Raw genomic sequence first — 24,796 nt, 5'->3', positions numbered from 1 at the left:
TCTTTTGAATGGCTAGACAGATTCGATCGCGGTTGGTGCCATTCGAAAGGGCTTGTCGAAACTTTGATTTTGATATAATTTGGATTCATTCGGACCCATAGTTTCCAAAAAATCTAAAAAAAACTGTAAAAAAAATTTTTTTCAAAAGTGGTTTTTTTGGGATAACTTTCAAACGGCTCAATCGATTAACTCTTAAAACTAATCAGCTCTTGACCTTAAAAAACCTCGTTGCTCGCCGCTAATCCGGTCGAAATCGGTTTATTCGTTCGAGTGATATCGTGCAGGAAAGAAAACCCAAAAATGTGTTTTTTCGGAATTACTTCGAAGTTTCGAGTTTGATCAATTTAAACTTAAAGATTTTTTATAAGGCTTAAAAAACTGCGTTGAATGCTGCCAACTGCGTGGAAATCGGTTCATTCATTCAAAAGTTATTATGGTTTTAAAACTCAAAAAAAAGTGTTTTATCAACCATCTATCAAACTTTTGAGCTTGAAGAGCTTGAAAGCATAGAAAAGTTATCTTTCTGAGCTCAAAAAGCTCAAAATAACATATAAATTGTATTTTGGAGCTCGAAGAGCTCAAAAACGTCGAAAATGCAATTTTAAGCGCCCAGGTATGGAATTAGCGGAAAGTTTCAAGGATGGACTTCAGGGTCAAACATTTTCCTAATTTTTTTTTAACTTGTACCCTTATCATGTTCCTATTCGATACGAAAAAAATCCCCACCAAAGATGAGCACTATAGCTCAACTCTAAGAGATCGCTATTTTTATTTTTGTTTCCCATTTAATTAATACGGGAAAAATTCTTTTTTGTTTAAAATTGAATTTACACATAATTTACGTAATTTTATACAAAAAACGATTTTATATTTTTAAAGTAGAGTCTTTAAGCTTAACAAAACTCTATGATAAAGTATGATTATCGCTACAAGAAGACTAGTTACGATCATTTATAAATGACTAAATTTCAAAATTTAATGAAGTACACGGAAAAAGAATGAAAAATTACAATAATAACATCTTAATCCAGGACTAGACTTTCAGTATCTTAATTTTTACGATGCTGCCGTCAACAGAATACAATTTGAATTATTGAGAATTACGATGTTATTTAGTAAATTTATTTTCCGTAAGAGCAAGTGAATAAGGATGCATACTATTTTAAAAAAACATACTATATGTTTCAATAAAAGAGAGACAGAGTCCAGTAGTTTGCGACACCACCAGCGAAAGGTAACCAACGACTATACTAAGGGTCTTATTATCTGACTGAACAGAAAGTTTAGATGTTCCTTCCGATAGCGTCAGGGGATAAGCCTTGGGCTTGTGGCACGGAGAACACCGGGTTCGATTCTTCGGTGAAACAGAATTATTTTTTCGGTGACCTAAACTTCTTTTTAATTTGAGTGATAGAAATTGACGATGTTGCATCGTATAAATTATAATGTTTGAATTTTGTTCCGGCACTACAATGTCCTATACTAAAAATTACGATGTTTTTATTGCAATTTTTCGTGCAATTGTCTTTCCATGTGATTGGCAATTGGGTCATTCCAAGTCAAATTGACAAATAGTTGGAATCGATCTCTTTCGATTCGGACAAATTTTAGTCAGAAGTTTTCGTTTATCATAAAACGAAGTTCTGCCAAAGAATAAACAATACAAAAATTTTTTTTGAAAGATATGCAAATTCAAAATTTCGCAATTTTTTCAGTTTTTTAATTTTGATTTTGTATTATCTCGAACGCTATTGTAGATATAGGAACGGCCTTCTGTCTGTTTAATAGGAGTCACTTAGGATAATTGAAAAAAGAAATATTTTGGAAAAAAATTTTTAAAAATGCAAAATTTGTCAAATTTTGAATTTTTGAAAATCGTCAAAACTGACGATCGAAGTTAAAATTTTGGCTCAATTTTTTTTTATTAATACCTTGTACTGATCTTAAAAGATCCTGAAATTTTCATAAGGCTGTTTTTTTTTAAAAATATCAATTTTTGAATTTCAACAAAAAATTTTTTTTTGTTTATTAAAACTTTCGAATAAGTTAAAATTTTGAAGATACATAGTATTGTAATTTTTGGGATTAAAAATTTAATGCATCACCTGGAAATATTGAATAATAAATTAATTTCAAATTTTTTAAATTTTAGGACATGATCTCAAAGTTATCCTTAACGCATTAAAAATTAAAATAAAAGTTGAAATTAATTTATTATTCAATATTTCCACGTGATGCATTCAATTTTTAATCCTCAAAATTATAATATTTTGTATCTACATAACTTAACCTTATTTAAAGTGTCAAAAAACGAAAAAAAATTTTTTTTTTAAATTCAAAAATTGACATTTTTAAGAAAAAAACACCCATCTGAAAATTCCAGAATCTCTTAAGATGAGTACAATGTATTATACAAAAAAAATTGAGCTAAAATTCTAACTTCGATCGTCATTTTTAACGATTTTCAAAGATTCAAAATTTGACAAATTTGGCATTTTTAAAAATTTTTGTTTTCATAACTCTGTGGCCTCTTTTGAACAAACAATAGGCCGTTCCTATATTTACAAGTAAATCATGAAAAATTGAAGTTTTCAAGATAAAAATTTTTTTGGATTCAGATTGAGTATGATTTCCATGTATTTTGTTTCGCTGAATTTGAATCTGAAGTTTTCTTGCCCCGTTAACATTTTGAAATTAAAAAAATTCTCAAGAAACCCAAAAAATCGGGAAAATTGAAGTTTTGAATATTAAAAAAAAAAAAAATTATAAAACATGATTAAATACTTTTCTTGTGTTTTTTCACGCATAAAATAAAAGTTAAAAATCTGAAAACATAAAAAATTGTAATATCTATAAGAAATTACGTATAACTAGAATAAAGAGAACGACTTTCTCGAATTTCAAACTCTTCTTCGTTGGTATCAAACCCTTTTGTTCTCAAAAAATCTACCTAGCGGATTTTTTTTTCCGTTTGTCATTATCTCTTGGTGTATTCCTTATAAGTGTCCAGCAATAATCAGCCATCGTTTGAATATTCTAATTTTCTTGATACCTAGTCTCTCTATTTCACTTAGATCTTGATGGAATCCTTCTGCCTGATCTTCACTGTACATTCCAAGATTTTCAGGAAAGTAGTCACTGTGAGGATCCATGAAGTGTAGTTTGAGGTTCATAAAGCAACCTAAATTTTCGTAATTTGTCACTAATTCTTCTATCCACAAGCATAGATAGCAGAGATATTTTTTTAATCTCGATTTTTGACCTAAAAGAAACTTCTCCATTGATGTTCAGAATGCTTTATGTTATCCAACACTATGTGAACTACTATTGTTTCCAATACTTGAATGAAAAATTTTCTGCAATAAGTGATGCAAAATTAAAAGAAGAAATTTATAATGGACCCGAAATTAGAAATCTATTTCGGGATGCAAATTTTATAGGGAAAATAAACATGATAGAGAGAGCAGCTTGGGAAAGTTTAAAAAATGTGTCTCAAAACTTGTAAGGAAATAAATGCAGAAACTACGGGACGTTAGTAGAAGAATTACACAAGTGAAATAGAGACAAAGTATCAAGGAAATTGGAATATTAATACGATGGCAGATTTTTGCCGGAAACTTAAAAGAGATACACCAAGAGATCATAACAAACAGAAAAAAAATCCATTACATAGATCGTTTGAGAACTAAAAGGTTCGATATCAACGAAGAAGAGTTTGAAATTCGAGAAAACCGTTCTCTTTATTCTAGTTATACGTCATTTTGTATAGATATAAATATACAATTTAGATATATCATTTTTTATAGATATATACAATTATTTATGCTTTCCGATTCTTAACTTGTATTTTATGCGTGAAAAAACACAAGAAAAGTATTTAATCATGTTTTATATTTTTTTTTTTTTTTTTCATATTTGTAACTGCAATTTTCCCGATTTTTTTTTTCTTTGCGATTTTTTTTAATTTTAAAACGTTAACGAGGCAAGAAAACTACAGATTCAAATTCAGTCAAACAAAATACATAATAATCATACTTAATCTGAGCCCAAAAAAATTTTTATTTCAAAAATTTTAATTGTTCATGATTTATTGCAATTTTCTCGAGTTTTTCGATTTTTTTTTTTCAAATTTGGACCGCTCACCGGGCTAACCAACTTTTTGATTGAGATTCAGTTAATTGGAATACATAAAAATCATACTTTTTTCGGGTCCACAAGAATTTTTTCATTGCTGTGAATACCGTTTTTTTGTAATTTTTTTTTTTGATATTTTTTGCATTTCACTCAAGACTGGAGGGTGACCGGGCCAAACGGACTTGACATTCGGATTCAGCGGGTCGAAATCAATGTCGGTAGGTAAGTCTGGTCCAAAGTACATTCCACTTTATTTTTTGTGTGCTGTGTTTTTTAGATATTCTATAAACAATAATTATTAACTGTACATAATGAACGTATAGTCTAGTAGAAAAGTTGATTTTCTGCAAAAAATAGCTTCATGTCTCTTAAAAATATGGTTAATGGCTCAAGCGATTCGGAACGGCATCTAGAAAAAGATAATTTTTTGATTTTTTCTGGAAAAGTAAATAATAATAATAATAATAATAATAATAATAATAATAATAATAATAATAATAATAATAATAATAATATTTGCGGTGCTTGCTACGTGGCCTCCAAGCGGCGCATCGCGGGAAACGCAGACCATAACACCAGGTCTGTAGGCGAACGACGTAGTCGATGCAGTGGGCCAACTACCCACTGCATTGAAATACTGAGTTACAACAAGGCGTAATCTCAGAAGTGCTCCCCACAACCGGTCCTTTTCGGATGAGGACCATTCATCAGGTGGGAGGAGCACGCCGGACCCGATGAACGATGACGACCCGGGCGCTTTAAGGACTTTCTTTAAGTGGACGGAGGAACTACGAGTCGACCTCTTGGTGTGCTACCTACGTAGCGAGCCGGGGGTGAGCGGTTATATGGCCCGGATGCACACTCTTTGGAGTGATATGCATCCGGAGCTAGAGCATTTTACGCCTAAACACCTGCGTAATTATGCCGCTTATCTTCGGCGTAATAGAAGATCGCTTGTGCCGGATAGAAGGCAGTCTAATAGACTTTCCTTTCCGGCGCAATTACACCAAGAGCGACGCCGTTCCTCCTTGGATGACAACAATCCCTTTATAGGACGGCAAGTAAGTATATCTAAAAAGATAACTTACTCCCAACAACAGCTAGAAGCGGTAAATAAAGATCTCCGTGCAAACATCCTGGAGGATTCCACCCTGCTCACTGTGAGCCAGGTTGTGTATGGTGCAGCAGTTTCGGCTTTTCCGAGAGAGAGACATTGTCTCTCGATCGAGGCAAGGTTGAGACAGCGCATCTCACAACTTGGACTCAAAATTGACAGATCCCGGAAACAGGTCTCCCGCATTCACTGTGTGATTGAGTTTGAAACAACTCAAAGAGCATACACGCCCCGAATTCGGCGCATTGCTGCTGAACTTCGGTGGCGTCATCACACACTGAATAAGAGTACTCTTCTTGTCATCAAGGAAGAGTCTCTCAATAAATTGCGGGCTCTAGTGACTGCCAAAAAGTCACTAGAGAAAAGGCTGAAGCGGTTGGTCGACAACTCGTTGTTTCGATCCAGCCCTTCACGCTTTCTGACACCAAAGACCGATGTTACCGGGAATTATCCAACACCTGAGCGGGTGGAAGCTGTTTGGACTGAGTTGTATGGAGATCAACCAAACGTGAACGCCAATACTCCAGCTCTGGACGACTTTAAAGCATTCTGTCGGGAACACCGTAGACAGAATGCTGATGAAGAGAGCCCTGCAGTCAGTGTGAATGAAGTTCGTTCAGCTCTAAATGGCAGCAAAAATTGGGCTGCCCCGGGACCAGATGGCATAAATGTCTTTTGGTGGAAGAAGTTTACTTCTACCCACCTCCATCTGGCCCGCATATTTACATCGTACATTAGAGCTGACGAACCGATTCCAGACTGGCTCGTGGAAGGGCGAACCGTACTGATACCAAAAAAAGGTGACTTGTCTGACCCAAAGAATTACAGGCCTATCACCTGCTTGAATGCGGTTTATAAAATTTTTACAAAAATTTTAAACAACCGTATTTTGCATGAGATAGAACCTGTATGGCAACAGATATATGAACAGCGTGGCAGCAAAAGAGGCCTGTCAGGTTGCAAAGAGAACTTGATAGTTGATCGATGTGTCACACAAGATGCGATCTACTATCAACGCAACCTGTCAATGGCCTGGATCGACTATCGCAAGGCATTTGACTCAACTTCTCATGAGTTGATTTAATATCTCCTCAAATGCCTGGGGGTCAATCCTGAAATAGTGGAATGCATTCGGCGTACAATGCAGCTCTGGCGAACGCGTTTTCACATTGGAAGTGGAAACGCATTGCACATAACCGGAGTTGTAGAGTACAAACGAGGGGTCTTCCAAGGTGATTCCTTGAGCCCTCTGCTGTTTTGCATCTCACTGCTGCCTATATCTGTTGCTCTCCGTAAAACTCGTGGGTACTCTGTAAGGCCTCCGGGTGATCGAAAATACTCGATTACCCATCTGCTTTATATGGATGACCTGAAGCTGTATAGTGCTGATGAAGATCATCTACAGGCGGCCCTTAACATCGTAGCAGAGTACACGCGGGATGCCGGAATGTCTTTTGGGTTGGACAAGTGTGCGGTCGTACATCTGGCGAGGGGTAAGTGCTCTGTTACGGGTGATTTATTTATTTATTTATTTATTTATTTCCTTGAATAAGTCCCAACAGCCGAAGCCAATTACAGGGACACTAAATACATTTCAAAATACAAGATGACAGATTAGTCTAATAATTAGTACATAAATTATTCGTGATAATATAGAATGCTAAACGCTTAGTGAACATGGCATTAACTCTTAACTAATGACTTTTCTAAAATAAAAATAAAAACAAAAAAGATAACTTTTTTACACTAGAAATATAAAATAGTACAAAAACAAAAAAAAAAAAAAAAAAAAAAACCCAATAATTAATGATAAGTTTCATTACGTAGCGACACCAGTATGGATGCAAGTGTGTTAGCAGATAGAGGTTGATTGTATCCCAATAAATCTAATACACATTCAGAGTCTGACAACAGAAAGTTATAGACATCAGTGAGTCTGTACAAAGGCGAAGTCTGCGACCAATTCGTTTTAGCAAATGGAACTTTAAAAAGACGAGCTGATCTAGAATTCCGTGTAGGGACATAAAAGGGCAACAGTGCAAGAAATCGCGAGCAGTCAGTGTAGTTTCTGCAAATACTTTTCATAAACATGACCGAAGAACATATTCTTCTCTCCTCCAAAGTAAGCATGTCAACCCTCTTACATAACTCAAAGTAATCAGTACCAATTGCAGGATACTGACCCTCAGTTTTATAGTGAAGGTATTTCAAAAATCTACGTTGAATTTTTTCAAGACTAAGAATGTACTTTTTATAAACCGGAGACCATATCACTGAGGCATATTCAAGCTTCGGGCGAACAAGAGCATCATACAATATTCTGGTTGTATTGACATTTTTCATATTTTTTGTGACCCTTATTACAAAACCAAGTGTTCTGAAGGCAGACAGCGTAATAGCTGTGTAATGATTTGTGAACGTCAAGCGCTCATCAAAAGTTACACCCAAATCCTTACAGTTATCAACACGCTCAAGCAATACATTGTTAATAGAATAAGGATAATGAATTACATTCTTAGTCCTACTGAAAGTAATTATTTTGCACTTAGTTTCATTCAAATACAACTTGTTCGCCTTACACCATTCAGCTAGAGCCTCTAAGTTTCTCTGCAAATACTGACAGTCAGACCAGAAACGAATTCTCAAGTAATACTTAGCATCATCTGCAAAAAGTTCGAAGAAGCATGATATAAAACTTGCTAACGGGTTGATAAATATAATAAATAATAGAGGCCCAAGATTGGAGCCCTGTGGCACACCGGACGTAGACACATACGGCTTAGACAAATACCCATTGAACATTACCTGATTCAGTCTATTAATAAGATACGAAATTAAAAGGTTAAGAAGCCTAGTTGGAATTCCAATATCTTTTAGTCTATTAATTAATAAGACAGTGTCAACTTTATCAAACGCCTTCGCAAAATCTGTATGAATAACATCAACCTGGTCACCCGCCGCTACACTATCATACAAGTATTGCGTATACGAAACTAAGTTGGTGACGGTTGAGCGACGAGCAAAAAAACCATGTTGCGACTCACTTGTTATTGGTTTGAAATATAATATAATTTGGTCATAAATATACATTTCAAACACCTTAGCAAAGACTGATATTATTGATATCGGACGGTAATTTGAGACCAAAGAGGGCTCACCTGATTTTAGGATCGGGCATACCTTCGCATTTTTCCAGATAGACGGAAAAGATCCTCTTACGATACTCCTACTGATAATAACGGACAGAGGCTTACTGAAGCATCTAGCACAATCTTTAACAATTGCACAGGGAACGCCATCCAGCCCAGTAGACATCTTATTGGGCAATTTATTTATATATTCGAGTATTATAGATTCATCCGGCAGAGCTAAGTCTCCTAGATGACTAACGCCAGCAGGCGCACACGATGTTATGTTTGATTTATCGAAAGGTGCAAAAACACTACCAAAAAAATCAGCAAAAGACTCAGCAATTAACTGAGGGTCAGAGCAGGTACTATTACAAATATAAAAGTTAGTCGGATACTGATTTTGCTTTTTACTATTTATAAAATTCCAAAAACTTTTAGGGTCCTTTATCAACTTATTTTCAGAGTCCCTCTGATAATTGCCGAACGCCTTCCCGATTCTGAGCTTGAGTGAACTCCGCAGTTCATTGTACTGATCTCTGAAATGCTGAGTCTGATTTTTCATTAATTTCTGCCTATACTTTTCCTTAAGTCTACAATCCCGTATAATGTCACTAGTGAACCACGGCGGATAGCTTTTACTATAATTGTTGTTCCCAGCACCCGTTTTAGGAAGAGTTTTCCCAAATGCACCATCAATAAGCTGGTAGAACTCCAAACACATATCGTCTAGCGATAACCCGTTTAATACATCCCAATCAATTGCATCCAATTCATTAAATAAGGCGTCTTTGTCATAGCGATGAAAGTTATATTTAGATACTGGAATTTTATTTGTGTGTCTCGTCCTATCCGTCAATATTTGCAGAGAAATCGCCAGCGCAGGGTGATACTGATCAATCCTGAGAAACGGATCACTAATACGCTCCACAAGGCATTCAGTTGTCCCGAATACCAGATCAAGTACTCGTCCCATATGATTAAGTACATTATTGAATTGAACTAAATCTAGAAGCATTGCAAAAGACCGCAGAATCTCCGCCTTTGCACAGAAACTATTACTATTAAAGTATCCATAAAAGAGCGGGGAATTAAAATCACCTATTATAATTAGCTCACGTGCATCCATAGTGTCATGTGACGACAGAGCATCCAGAAAGTCAGCATAAATTTGAACATTTAGATCAGGTGGTATGTAGACTGCAATGATACTAATACACTGGCCAGTACCAACTTTAATTCCAACTATATCAACCTGAGGAAACTGTGCAATAGTTTCATCAAAATTTATTCTTTGAACCTGGAGTGAAACACTACAAGATATCAGTACACCACCACCTGTCCTTCTGTAAGCTTCACGTCTGTCACATCTAAAACAAAAAATAGTATATTACACACCTAGGGAAGTAAAGTAAGAAATGTCTCAGATCACATGTAATTGTTGGCCGAGGCGAAGCCGAGGTCAACAAACATGGGATCTGAGGCTTTCTTATTTACTTCCCGAGGAGTGTATACTATTTTTTTGTCCGACGAAGGCGGAAAGCGGCAACTTAGTTTAGCGCAGCGGGACGAAAGTTGCCACTTTCCGCCCGGAGGGCAAAAAAAAAATTAGAGTCAAATAATTCAGAGTTATAAATATTATGATTTAGCCATGTTTCAGTAAATATATAAATGTCAAAATCATTATTGGAAGTATTATACAAAACTGAATTAAGTTTAGATTTAATGCCTCTGACATTTTGATAATAAATATTATGTAGCTTGCACGAAGTATTTAAGATCGAGCATCGTTCCCTGTCAACTGACGAAGACGCTGAGCTGGAATCTTGCTGATGGAAGCCAATCCATTCCTCGTCACTATCCTTATATTCTCCTCGCCTCCCTGAACTCGACGCTGATACTCCTCCCGGATCTCTTTCTGTTGTGCACGCTGCATGACGGTCCTGTCCTTGGATATAGCCAAGTTGAGCAGCTCTGGTGGTAATTGGTTGGACTTCTTCAGCCTCACTAGGTTCTGTATAATAGTATCAGTCGTAACAGCATTAGAAAACATTATTTTGATCGGCCTTGGTTTACTGAGTGCCGACGTGTATTTACCAATTCTAAAGGAAGTTGCTAACGTGGAGTCCACACTGAGTGCAGAGCAGATTCTCTTTACTTGCTCGAGATCTTGCGTCTCCATGTTTTCCTTGAGGGCTTCAGCCGACTCTGCTACTCCAAAAACCAAGACATTGTTGCGCCTAGAGAGCCTATCCTCCACTTCCAAGAGAATCCCAGAATTATTACTACCACCAGGAGCAGCCTGCTGATCCATAATTGTCTTTATGGACGCCGTATTATTAGTAACTTGCGTCTCCATTGTCGAAAGCTTTTCCTCGAATTTAGAATTAGATGCCTCAACCGCTAGTAGTCTATCTTTCAAAGCTTCAGCAGTACTGGTGAATTTTCCCTCCAAGGATTTTACACTATCAACAACCGTTTGTAACTGAATACCGACGTCTTTCTTGATATTCTGGGTCAGCAGACCATTTTCCTCCTTGATCAGGTCCCGGATGTCATTCAATGACAGCTTTTTAGGGCCACAGCACTTTTGATATCCACCATTCGTCAATACCTTGATTAATTTGACACATCTGGGGTGATACATTGCATTACACCTCGGACATCTGGCAATATCAGTGACAATATTATTGTCACACAGTGTACACAGCTGCGTCATACTTGCTTGCGTTACCAAAACTTTATTTACGAATAAAAGTACGAATGCCTCCTCAGGTACACCAGATATGTCACATCAATTACACTAAGTAATATATAATCAGTTCATAAACAGTGGTAACCACAACACATTTGTTTACATTCCGCAGCAGTAGTATGATTCCAGACACACAAGGTAGGTGTCACTTACTATCAGACGATTTACAGTCGATAATATAATATAATCAAGAGTATCCAGTACTTGTAAACGTCGAAAGATGACTCTGTGATACCACCGCTGTTATTTATCTCAATGTCTATTTTATGAAATCAATTATTATTCACAATAAAGCAAATCCACAACTACGATTTATATGTCAGATTAAACAGTAAATTTTTCCGAACTGATTGAACACATAACATTAATTTATGGCCGCCGATGTTCACAATAATTATCAAGATTACTAGAGAGTACAAAACGTGACTGTTACTAGGTCGCCATCTTGGTTAATAATGATGATGTCGAGTTGGTAGATGGGAGCGTTTTAAGACAATTAGACGCCGGAGAGTTGTATAGATATCTAGGAATGGAAGAGCACCGCATGCATGCGGTCTCCGAAGTCCAAGCAACTCTCCGTAGCGAGTATGTTAGGAGACTCCGGAAAATTTGGTCCTCCGAACTTTCCGGCAAAAATAAAGTCTCCGCTACTAACACGCTCGCTGTCCCAGTCTTACTATACTCTTTCGGTGTCTTAAAATGGGCCCGAAAGGATCTGCGAGATCTCGACATCAGAACCCGTAAGACTATCAACATGAACCGGAGCATGCACCCCAATTCATCAGTCGCCAGATTATACCTCTCCCGGTCGATCGGTGGGAGAGGTTTGCAGAGCTTGGAGCGGCTTCACGATCGTTTAGTCCTGGGTTTAACACACGAAGTTTTCAATTTCACTGCAGATGAGGATGACTTTCTTATGCAAATTGTTCATAAACATGAGAATGCGCATAAGGGGTCGTTCTTATATAAGGCAGCAATATATGCGGCAAGAACCCTTGGTCTTGGAGAAATAAACGCTCTTATGGAACTCCGAAAGGAGGAATTCAAGAGCGCCATCAGGAACGCCGAGGAAAAACTACTCCTAGGCAAACTGATGGACAAGTCTATGCACAGCGTGTTCTTCGAACACGTGCGTGATCATGGCTTGTCCACCCAGCTGACGTTTTCCTTCTTAAAGTCAGCTGGCCTGATGTCCGAGACTGAAGGGTTCATATTTGCTTGCCAAGATGGTGTCATTAACACTCTAGAGTACCGTAGCAAGGTGCTCCAGGTGCAGCTCCCGGACACGACCTGCAGGGCGTGTAAACAACATCCGGAGACGCTTATGCACATTTTGTCAGCATGTCCTGTGCTGGCGAGAGGTGTATACATCCAGCGTCACAATGCTGCCCTGAGAGTACTGTACTACTATCTTCGTCACCGCTACGGTATTGACGTGACACCGGTGCTGCCTTATCTGCCAGGAGATATTCCCCAGGTTGTTGAGAATGACAGTTACAAAATTTATTGGAACATGCCGTTTGCAACAACTCGGCGGATAGATCACAACAAACCTGATAATGTGCTCTTCGACAAGGCTACTCGTGACATTTATGTCATTGAGTTCTCGGCCCCGGCTGAATACAACATCTCAGCCAAAGAAGAGCACAAAAGACAGATATATCAGGATCTCCTGTTTGAAATTGGCAAACTTTACCCAGGTTACCGTGTCAAGCTCGTCGTCCTGATTGTTGGCGTCCTCGGAGGGATGAAACAGTCTTTTGTATCCTCGCTTGCCAGAGTTCCAGCTTGCTCATCAAAAGCTGAATTCTTGGCAGTCAGGATGCAGAAGGCTGTCATACTAGGTTCCCTCCGTCTACTTAGGAAAATGACTTTGGCCTGCTGTGATCACTAACCGCCTTGTTGTGCGGAGTGGTCCAGCAGTAATGGATGGAGCTCAGGCTGGGCCCTCGGAGAATCGGACTCCGGGGACAACCCCCCTGAGCATTTAATAACATAATAATAATAATAATAATATTTATAATTATAATTTTAGAAAAAAAAAAATACTCAGAATAAAAATAATTTTCATAAAAAATTTTCCCTAAAAAATTACAATTGTTATTAACAAAATACCGTTAATAAAAATAGCCGTCCAGCTTTTTGGCAAAATCTCGAAAAGTATAAGTGATAGCTTAAGTATTAAAAAAGATTCTGAAAGAGCAGAAAATTTTAGTAAAAAAGTTATTGACTCCCGAAATTGTAGCTCCAATATTTATAATATTAATTAAGCGTTGAAAATCGACTTTGGCGCGGGAGTTTCAGCATGCGCGCGCCGCCACTCTAGTGAGCGTAGTTTTTAAATAATTTTTTCATGCACCCGGGAAGAAATGATCAGACCTGATCAGACATGAACAGGCATGAGTCTTCAGGTCTGATCAGGCATGAATTGACCTGATCAGGCCTGATCACTCATGGTCAGGTCTGAAAGCCCATTGTTATTTTTAATCAATTATTTTGCTTAATTTTATGGATATAGTTACTTGATATAGTACTTGATAGAGTCATACGCAATTCTCTATAATGAATTAAAATAAAAAAAAAATGATTACATATAATTGTACGGCTGTAACACCAGCAGTCACCAATCCAACTACTAACCACGCTCAATGCAGTTTAACTTGGCTGATATCCATGTGCCTTGAAGTTTTCGCCTGCTGTGCTGCTATCTTATGTGACAACAATTGGTTACGAAGTACATAACGTATCAAATTAGTTTATCATAAATATAATATTAAAATTGATTTTATAATATATTTTGATAGTCTTAATTTATTTATTTAACCAAATCTCATTATAACATCACATTTATTAAAATAATAAAATAAGTAATGATTTTATAATAATTTAAATCATATAAAATTATATAAATTTATATAATGATTTCAATATTAGGCAGGAGCAGAGCAGACTAAAACATCCCCTAGGAAATGTAACAAATTTTTTATTTCAAAATTATTTAAACGTCATGATAAAAATAATTTTGCACATTTTGAAATGAACAAAAAAATTTTTTTCGTCGAAGAAAAAATTTTTATCACATCTCTGACTATGCAAGTCTGATCAGATCCATCCCGGAAAAAAATGATCAGACCTGACCATGACTGTTCATGTATGATCAGGCCTGAAATTAGACCTGCTCATGCCTGTTCATGTCTGAAGCGTCTAATACGCTCAGGCCTGATCAGGCCTGTTCATGTCTGATCAGACCTGTTCATGTCTGAAGGGTTAAATACGCTCAGGTCTGATCAGGCCTGTTCATCTCTGATTAGGCCTGTCCATGCCTAATCATGTCTAAAGAGTTAAATACGCTCATGTCTGTTAATGTCTGATCAGGCCTGTCCATTCCTGTTCATGTCTGGAGCGTTAAATACGCTCAGAAAAATTTTTGAATATGTTCAGTGTATGTACATGAATTTCGATTAATAAATTTGTATCTTATCAAAAAACAGTATATTTTATTATTTAATAAATAAAAGTATTTTGATTATCATTAAAAACCACCGTAGGGTAAATTTAATTAACTTTTCTAGGCATGGACAGACATGAACAAGCCTGACCATATGTAATGCTTCAAACACGAACAGACATGAACAGGCCTGAGCGTATTTCCCGCTTCAGACATGAACAGGGCTGATAAGACATAAACAGACCTAAACGTATTTAACCCTTCAGGCATGAACAGGTCTAATCAGACATGAACAGGCCTGAGCGTATTTGACGCTTCAGACATGAGCAGGCATGATCATGTCTTATTTCAGGCCTGATCAAACATGAACAGGCATGATCAGGTCTGATCATTTTTTCCCGGGCAATTAAATATTAATTGAAAAATTTTATAAAATTCTGATGTCATCTAGACACTTCAGAGAATATGTTTCCGCGGTAATAAAAGTTGTATCACCATTTTTTAAAAAGTTATTCAATTGCTAACCCTTTAATGTTCTGGACTCTCGAGAAATCTAAGTATGCACCTGGAAGGGGCAAAACCAATCATAATGCGTTATACGGCTGTGTGAGTAGCTGCTTGACTGTATAACGTGTCCGTGTGCCCCCTTCTACTATTTTTCAAGCCTCTTCTCTACAAAACAGCCTATAGCTCTTTCACTTTAAGAAGAAGATGGTGATTGAAATTAGGAGTAGGGATTCGAGGTTGACCGTTAAAGGGTTAATTAACATTTTTTTTTTTACGAGTTTGTGTTATTATAAGAGGCGGTATAAAAGTTTAAATAATTAATCTATTAATTGTTTGTTTCATAGAGCCCTTTTTATAAACTTACTTAACAAGATGGCGTTAAAAAAGTTTAAAAAATATTATTATTTTATTAATTATTAATTTTTGAAGTAAAAAAAAAATTAGTGTTTCTAATAATGTATGTTAAATAATTCTTTTTATTAATTTCAAGTTATTACTGATTTTTTATACTTGTTAGGCATTAAATGATCAGTTTCTAAATTTTTTTATGCCATTTGTTTAAAAATTTTTTATAAACAATCAAATTAATTAAATATTTTTGAAAATTTTATTTTACCATATTGATAGCGGAAGAAAATTATGATTTAAAATAAAATTTTTTTCTCAAAAATAATATCTTAATGTTTATAATCGGTTTTTCATATGTTAATTGTTTAAATAAATGATTAAGGAATCGTTTTTTTTTTTTTTTTTTTATAATTTTCATTACAAAATATAATGGCAAAAAAAATTTTTATTTGTCAGCAATTGGTTTATTTATTTATATAACAATTTGTTATAAGCAATTTTTTTTAGATTTCAATTTTTCTAGAACATAACAAAATTACAAAAACAGCAACCTGCAATCACATGGCAAAAAAAATTTTTTTTGATTTTTAAAAAACATTTGGATTTTGAAGCACGACCAAGTCCAAGCACTGACTCGATTTGTCAACAAACAAATTGCTGTAACTTTGCAACTATTGCCGATACATTTTTCGACCTTCAAGTCGTTTTCACACAGTATGAACTAAGCTTCCATATAAATTGTAATCCTAACGTACATCTCTTTAAGTTTTTTAATTACACGCATGTATTTATAAAAATTTGCATTTTGTATTTCTTACAATACTTATCTCATCTATATATATATCGGAGATTTCCACGTATATACTCACTCATCACGATATCTCTGGAACCATAACACCTAGAGACTTGAAATTTAGTAGGATTATTCTTTTCACTGAGTAGGGGTCAGCTAAGAACGGATTTTACGAAATTCCACCTACAAGGGGTTTTGCGGGGTGTCAATAATGAAAAATTCACATTTCCAAACTATAGCTCTTTTAGGTATTAAGGGTTTATATACAGTTAGACGGCCGAGAAAAAGTGAATTTTCCATAATTTTTTCTGAGAACACTTTTTAATTTTCCTTAGCCAGGATATTATTTTTAGCATGTTTGAATTTACTCAAAACTAATTTTATGATATTTCACCTACAGAGGGATGTGCGGGGGCGTCAAAAATTCAAAAAAAATTTCTTTTTTCCAACCTATAGCTTTTAGAACTCTGATACCCTGCCAGAATATTTCTTTGGCATGTTTGAATTTACTAATAACTAATTTTATGATATTTCACCCCCCAGAGGGTTAAGCGGGGGCATTAAATATATTTAAAAAATTTGTATCTTTCAATCTATAGCTTTTAGAACTTTAAAACTTTGCCAGAATATTTTTTTGGCATGTTTGAATTTAATAAGAACTAATTTTATGATATTTTATGATATTCCATCCCTAGAGGGCTGTGCGTGGGCGTTGAAAATATAATAAAAAATGTGTGTCTTTCAATCTATAGCTTTGAGAACTCTGAAACTTGGCTGGAACTTTTTTTTTGGCATGTTAAAAACACTTTGATACAGATATTTTTCTGATAAAAAAATTGAAAAAGCGCAGTAAAAAAAATAACCCCAATTCATTGCTGTCAATTAATTGCATTGATTATAATTAACGTCATAAATATTTGATTATCGACAACTTATTGAATCAGTTTCCAGTTAATAATACTTTTTATTTGCTTCGACTTTATACGTAAGTTTTGATTTATACAATTTTTTTTACTTTCCGATAAGAAGGTTGAAAGTTTTTAGAAGTTAAAATTTTTTTTTTTTAATAAACCTATCAGTGAAAATTAATAAGTGGAAGTCTGTATACATTTATCAAGGTGTTATTATTAAAAACTACAGCATAAAGAAGATGAATGGCGTCGACTACTATGTATTTTTGGCTTAACAACAACTGGAAGCTGAGCATCTTCTTTATGGCCAAGTACGTTCAACGTCGATGAAGAAAATGAAGAAAATATTCGCCAACCGAGTATTCATTTTTATAAACATTACGACATTACATATGAAATGTTATATCTTATCAATTTTTTGTTCCTTATTCATAGGTTTTTATTGCTGAAAATACAACCATTGAACTTGCAATCCCGTTTCCGTTTTTTCTCCTTTTCAATATTGGATTTTAAATTTATTACTTTTTACAACTATTATTTGACCTCAGAATTTGCGAATCTAAATTTCAAAAAAATACAATTAACTATAAAAATTTATTTTATAAAATTTTAATTAATAGATTATAATACTATCAATGATAATCTTTTTACTTATAACTAAGTGCCAAGATAGTATCTGCTGTGAAGAAACTTTGTAAGAATATTTTTATACGATTAAGTTTTATATGATTAAGTTCAGATGGAAATAACCAAGATTAAATTCTGAGTTCTAACCTGTAAAGAAGATTGTCCAGGAATTAATTATTTCAAAACATTAAAATTTTAAAAAGTATGTACTAATTTTGAACTAGATTGTTTCTACTAGAAACAATGCCGTTAGAAAAAATGCAGTGTAAAATAAAACTAAAAAAAATTCATAATATTTAATTAATAGCTGCAATAGATTCAAAATTGGAAACGATTTTTTATTTTGTCCTGTTAAACAACCAAGAACAAATACTTCGAAATTATTATGTTATGGTATTTTTTTTTTTTTTTTAATTAAAAAGGTAAATTATAATTTTGACATTAAAATATTATGACTAATTAATTTTTTGCGATTATACAAATGAATATGACTCAAGGGTTACAATAATATACGGGACAATAGAATGACGATAACCGAAGTGTACGAATTGGGGATTCTCTCGGAAGTGCTACCATCCTCCCTCGTTGCTGGGGTCCTAGAGTTACCCCAAGGGTGGGGGTAAGTACAAGGCCCGCCTGTACTCTTATCCCTCACTATCGGTCCTTGAGACTAGAGGGTGGACCTCCAATGTGGTGGAAGGGGGATGCGTCTTCATTACATGCAATAAGCTGGGCCCAATGACATCATCAGTGCTTACTGACGACGACATGCACGTGACATCCGTCACTAACCACTAGTAGTGCGCAGAAACCACCGCCACTGCCGCTTGATCGACTAGCAATCTTCGCAGTTTCTGAACGCAATTACCAGGATGTTGGAGTCGTCGTCCGGTCATTAAATGACCGCCCGATCGTTCAACGATCACACGACTCATCTCAGCTACCACTCGGCCGTCCTTAGTCAGCCTAAGTTTCTCATTTGCTCCATCCACAACCTGATCCTTATTGATAATAGGTTGGTGCATACCCGGTGGACTAGCAGGTGGAGTGTCTTCGCCACTGCTGTGCTCGGAGTCGGCGTTGCTGACCCCAGTGACATACAATTTCAGCTTCTCGCCCGGATACACGCCGGTGTATGGTTTCTGTGACCTAAGGGCACATGGCACGTCCTCGACAACGTAACGATCGTTGTCCAGAACTTTGGTAATTTTATATGGCCCAGCGTACTTAGGTAGTAACTTTTTACTTGACCCGTCATTACTACTAATTATTCGTCTAACTAGTACTAAATCGCCACAATTAAACAGCCGAGGAGGGGCCTTTTTGAAATTATAACGCTCCTGCTGCTCTTGCTGTGAGCGTCGGATCGCCTCAGCTGCCTCTTCTCGAGACTGCTTGCGATCAACAAGATCGTCAGAATCGTTCCCTATCGCATTAAGAATGCGTGACTCAGCAGCATTCCGCGGTCGAAACCCTAATAGTAACTCAGAAGGATATTTACCCGTGGCTTTATTGATAGTATTATTTATTTCCCAAACAACGTTCGGCAATTCCTGATCCCACCGTCGGTCATCCCTAGCGCTCGCTGATAACATGCTTAAAATTGTCCTATTATAACGTTCTACCTGACCATTTGCCCTTGGAGTAGCCACGGCAGTAGCCACATGTACTATACCATTTTCCCGACAGAAATCTTTAAATTTGTGACTCATAAATGCTGTACCTCAGTCGCTAATAATTCACCGTGGGAACCCAAAAACTCTTTAATGCTCTCCAGCATTCGTATTACGGGCCCAACCTGCGTATTCGTAACGGCCTTGGCAAATGTAAACTTAGTGAAGGAATCTACTACTACAAGAATCTGTGTATTTTTATTTGTACTTAACACAAAGGGACCCAAATGGCGGATGTGTACAGTGTCCATTGCCTTGGCAACCTTTTCTATCGGGTACAAATGACCTGGCTGCTTCCCGCTGGGACCCTTATTATACAGACACTCTAAACACGAAGAAATGTACTCTTTAACGTTACGTTTGCTATACGGAAACCAATAATCTGCCCGCAATTTATTCAAAGTTTTCTCAACCCCTGGGTGACCTATAACGTCGTGACAAATTTTGACAATACGTTGTCTTGCCGCTTGCGGTACGGCCCACCTAAGTCCACCCGCTTCTTTTCGGAATACGCGATTTTCTTTTAATACATAATCATTATGAATCTGTCGGCACGTGTCATCAGAGTTGTTGTGACTTAGTGCCTCGTGAATACGTTTCAATTCCGGGTTTTGTAATTGCGCGCATACTAGCCAATCACCTAATCCGATGTGCAATAACCCAATGTCTTCGATGTCAGCGGACATCTCACCCGGTTCGTACGGACTACGGCTAAGAGCATCAGCATGAGGCATTTTTACTTCGGCTCGGTATTCAATATAACAGTTATATTCTAACAATTGAATCCACCATCTGGCGACGCGTGGCAATAATTCTCTCTTTAAGAAGGTGGCCCGCAGTGCGTTACAGTCACTAACAATTTTTAACCGGAAACCATATAGATAAACCCGATACCTCTGTAGACTGCTTATGACTGCAAGAGTTTCTAGTTCGTAAGAATAGTATTTTTGTTCGTCTTTGTTTGTTTGTCTACTAAAGTAAGCAATAGGTTTTATGGCACCATCGTCTTGGTGTTGTAACAATATTCCGCTTAACCCAAGTTTACTAGCATCTGTATGTAATTCTGTTTCCGCGCCAGGCTTGTACAACGCTAGTACAGGCCTCGAAACTAATTTGTTTTTTAAAGTGTCGAAGGCCTCCTGTTTTTCATTTTCCCAACGCCAAACCTCAGATTTCTTTGTCAACAGTGTAAGTGGTCTAGCTATTATGGCAAGGTTTTCGATAAATTTCCTAAAATAACTGGCTAGGCCAATAAATCTTCTCACACTGTGAACATCGTGAGGTACTTGAATTTTGGAAACAGCCTCGATTTCATGGCCACCCGGCCTAATTCCCTGACTCGTTACTTCGTAACCCAAGTAATCGACCTTCGACTGTAAAAACATGCATTTACTCAACTTGAGAGTTAAGTTCGCTTCCCGCAGCGCTTGTAACACAAGCTTCAACGCATGTAACCCAGACTCAACGTTCTTTGATGGGATCAAGATGTCGTCCATGTACGCTAAGACGCAAATAGTTCCGCGTAAGGGATTTATGTCCTGATTTATCATCCTCTGAAACACGGCAGGTGCATTGGCTAACCCAAACGGCATTCGAAGGAACTCGTATTGCCCATCGGGCGTGACAAACGCTGTTTTCTCGATGGAACTTTCCGCAACGGGTCTTTGGTATTAACAACGGGTATTTGGTAATAACCCGAAAACAAGTATAATATTGTAAAGAATGAGTTTCCCTGTAGCCTATCGAGTTGATCGATGTAGCCTGCCAATTAACGGCAGCGGATGCCTATCTTTCTTTGTTATAGCATTTACGGCTCGATAATCAACGCACATTCTGACCTCACCGTTCCTTTTCCGGACTAAGAGAATGGGACTGGCAAACGGAGAATTCGACTCTCGAATGATGTTATTTTCTTTTAACTCGTCGACTATGCCGCGTACCTTTTCACGTTCCGCGTATGATAATCAGTAGGGCCTATAAGTTACTACAGAATTACTGTCCAATTCGATATTTATCTCCGATGCCCGAGTGTGACCTAGCTCGGACACATTAGATGCAAAGCAATCGCGATAATTGTCCAACAGATCATACAACGCATCTTTTTCAGATGGAGATACTTCCGGACCGGTTAAGATTTGATCGCGCGGTAAATCGTTTTGAGGTTCTGTTTTTACTGTACGCATCATTATTCTAATGTTGCTCTCTTCTAAGGACTCCTCCCGAGCACGCTCAGCCCTGGCGATTATTTTATCTTGATAAATAATTAACGGTCTATCAGACAAATTAACGACTAGGAGCATCCCAGTTTCTATATTTAACATGCTTCTTGGAATACAATGTTCCCGACCTTCTTTACCACGTACGCTTAGCTCTACATATAAATCACCAATAATTTTACTCTTCACCTTAACCTCGATATTAGCTGCATGCTTCGGCGGTATGACCGTCGTCTCTTTAGCCCAGAGCGCTATTTTCTGCGGGGGAAGTTTTTCCATTTCTGGTAGATGAGCCACTGTTTTGTCAAACAGCCGCAAGCGCCCATCCCTCTGAACCATGGTGACTCCTGGTAGATCTAAAAATGGTTGTCCCACAATAAGTGGTACATTTTGGAGGTCGTTGGGTACGACATGGATCTTGACGTTTCCTTCGGCCAAGTCAATCTTCAATTTGGCTTCGACAACTCCATACGGCCGGATAATACCTCCTCCGTAACCTCGCAGCACTACTTCCGTCGGGTGCAACTCCAGCTGCATGGTGTCAGCCTCTTCCTTCCTTAGGGTGACACACTGACTCCCGGCGTCCACGTACGCTGACTTCAGCTGTTCTTTTCATTCGGTCCAGGCGAATGTAATACTTGGTAGACTTTCATACCAAGTCCTCGAGACACCCTTTAGGTTGTCCATGGCAAGAGTTGCGACGGTCGTATCGTCCCAGCCATGGATTTTCTGCAATTCCTCGACTCGGTGTATCCAAACATCGATTGTTTGATTTTTTTCCTGGGGATCGAACTTCGGGATAAGTGTCTTCCCCTCAGTATTTTTCGATGCTCGTGGTGCTGGTCGATCCACCACAGTTTTCACCGTTTCGATCAATTGGTAAAGCGCCCGTTGCCACTCTGGTGATCTTCGGTCATTCCGCGAGTGTCTGCGCTGTCTTCGCGAACTTCTTTGCGATGATCTACTTCGATGCTCCACTCGCGATGACGTATCTCGCGATCGACTGTGAGAACGTGAACGCACTTTTCTATCACGTGAACAAGCCATTATTAACACTGATTAGTCTATTTCACTCAGTGGTTAAATTTACTAATTTAACACTGTGACAATCGCACTACACAATCACTATTCACAAAAATATTTATTAATACTCGCGAATAATGACCGTTATTTATCCCACTTCTGAAGCTGTAAGGAACGCGTTATTCGTTTACAAGACGTTTATTAACAATATTGAGATTATACAAATAAATATGACTCAAGGGTTACAATAATATACGGGACAATAGAATGACGATAACCGAAGTGTACGAATTGGGGATCCTCTCGGAAGTGCCACCATCCTCCCTCGTTGCTGGGGTCCTAGAGTTACCCCAAGGGTGGGGGTAAGTACAAGGCCCGCCTGTACTCTCATCCCTCACTATCGGTCCTTGAGACTAGAGGGTGGACTTCCGATGTGGTGGAAGGGGGATGACGTCACTTTCATTATATTATTCCATTCGGCTATTAACTGTTGCTGTTTGACCATTCTTTACACCTTTCCATTACTCAGCTTCTCCATTACCTTCATAAATTCACAAAAAAACGTAAAGGCGTCATACCGGGCTCGAAGGAGAGATTTCTGTCATAAAATAGAAAAAAGATCGAGTTACTAAAATGAATTATAAATAATACTGTAAACATATGGAAACAATATTGTAAAAATATGTTAATATATGGGGCATTCGACGCCAAATCGACCACTTTTGACTCTGGCCCCTTTTGATTTGGCTGAAAGTTTACCATCCTTTTCTACCCTATCAAAAACGTCTCTCATAATTTTTTCAAATTTTTTCACCCAACCAAAAAAAAGTAATGAATTTTTCAAAAAAACCGCTTTTTTATTTTTAAATTGCCATAACTATGTGATAAATTGACTTATCGGGACGTTTTTTTTTTCAAAATTTTTGTTATTAAATGTTCTTTTTGGGAAAAGTATAGAAAAATTATTCAAACCTATCTTCATCGTTATTTTTTAAATTTTCTGAAAAAACTCCGAATTTCTCGATAATAACCATTTTTAATTTCTTTTTTTTTTTTCTTTTATATAAAACTTTGACATTTTCTACAAATATCTTGAAATTTTCAATAAGGTGTTTTTTCGATTTCTATTTATTTTTTCAATTAAAAAAAAAAATTTTTTTTTTTTATCTTATTTTTCATAACACCGGTCCAGAAATTTCCGGAAATCCTCAAAAAACAAGAAAAAAGTATATAGCAGCAAAAGTTGAACATGTTAATCATCAAGTAAATTAATTTTTTCAAAAACAAATGAAAAAAGTATGAGAGACGTTTTTGATAGGGTAGAAAAGAATGGTAAACTTTCAACTAAATCAAAAGGGATCAGAGTCAAAAGTGGTCGATTTGGCGTAGAATGCTCCATATATATGTAAATAATACTGTAAATATATTTAAATAATATTGTCAATATATGTAAAAATACATGTAAATAATATTGTAAATGATACTGTAAATATATGTAAAAAATACATGTAAATAATTCAGCAAATATATGTAAAAATACATGTAAATAATACTGTAAATATATGTAAAAAATACATGTAAATAATACTGAAAATATATGTAAACAATACATGTAAATAATACTACAAATATATGTAAAAATTTATGTAAATAATTACATTCCGTGCTTCATTTTAAGCTGCGCCAATTGATTCGCTACGAGATTCTTTGAATGACATAGCTTCATGAGTCCGTCCATCTCTCCAGAAAACTGTTACAACGGTTGTACAACCAGCATTGTATGTTCCATTGACTTCTTCAATGTAGTCTGTGATAAATCGAAAAATTTTTTAATATAATTTTTAATTTTTGATTTTTTAAAGCAATTTATTTTTTAATTTAACTAAGAATTTTTTTTTTATTCAAGTTTTTTTAATTAAAAATTATTTGAGAAGTGTATACATTTTAATTTTGACTTACCAATTATCTGTTTCTTGAGTTCGTGCGACCAATTATCATTCGTAAAAGCCATTTCTCCATGTATAATTAATGTTTCTAAATTTAATTTATCAAGATTCATTATTTTTTATACTTTTTATCGTTGTGTAATGATTTATAGATTAAATATTTATTTTTTATT

General features: G+C 36.4%; 1 protein-coding gene across 2 annotated transcripts in view; it reads right to left on the bottom strand.

Annotated features, from left to right (window-relative positions):
• LOC123263035 overlaps positions 1 to 24,796 on the bottom strand; it is a 50,004-nt gene that overhangs the window by 8,564 nt on the left and 16,644 nt on the right. The window contains exons 2-4 of one of the 2 annotated variants that reach the window (XM_044725555.1): positions 24,637 to 24,711; positions 24,336 to 24,484; positions 21,394 to 23,275 (exon numbers count right to left, since the gene is read on the bottom strand). The exons of the other annotated variant lie outside the window; for it this stretch is intronic. Of the exons in view, the coding sequence (XP_044581490.1) occupies positions 21,403 to 22,191 (789 nt within the window). The 5' untranslated portion in view covers positions 22,192 to 23,275; positions 24,336 to 24,484; positions 24,637 to 24,711 and the 3' untranslated portion in view covers positions 21,394 to 21,402. Of the gene's footprint in view, positions 1 to 21,393; positions 23,276 to 24,335; positions 24,485 to 24,636; positions 24,712 to 24,796 lie in introns of those variants that run through there. 2 annotated transcript variants of the gene reach the window in all.

Source organism: Cotesia glomerata, linkage group LG1, assembly GCF_020080835.1.
Source record: "Cotesia glomerata isolate CgM1 linkage group LG1, MPM_Cglom_v2.3, whole genome shotgun sequence".
In the NCBI taxonomy this organism is placed as follows: Eukaryota; Metazoa; Arthropoda; class Insecta; order Hymenoptera; family Braconidae; genus Cotesia; species Cotesia glomerata.
This window is presented reverse-complemented; position numbering and strand designations above follow the sequence as displayed.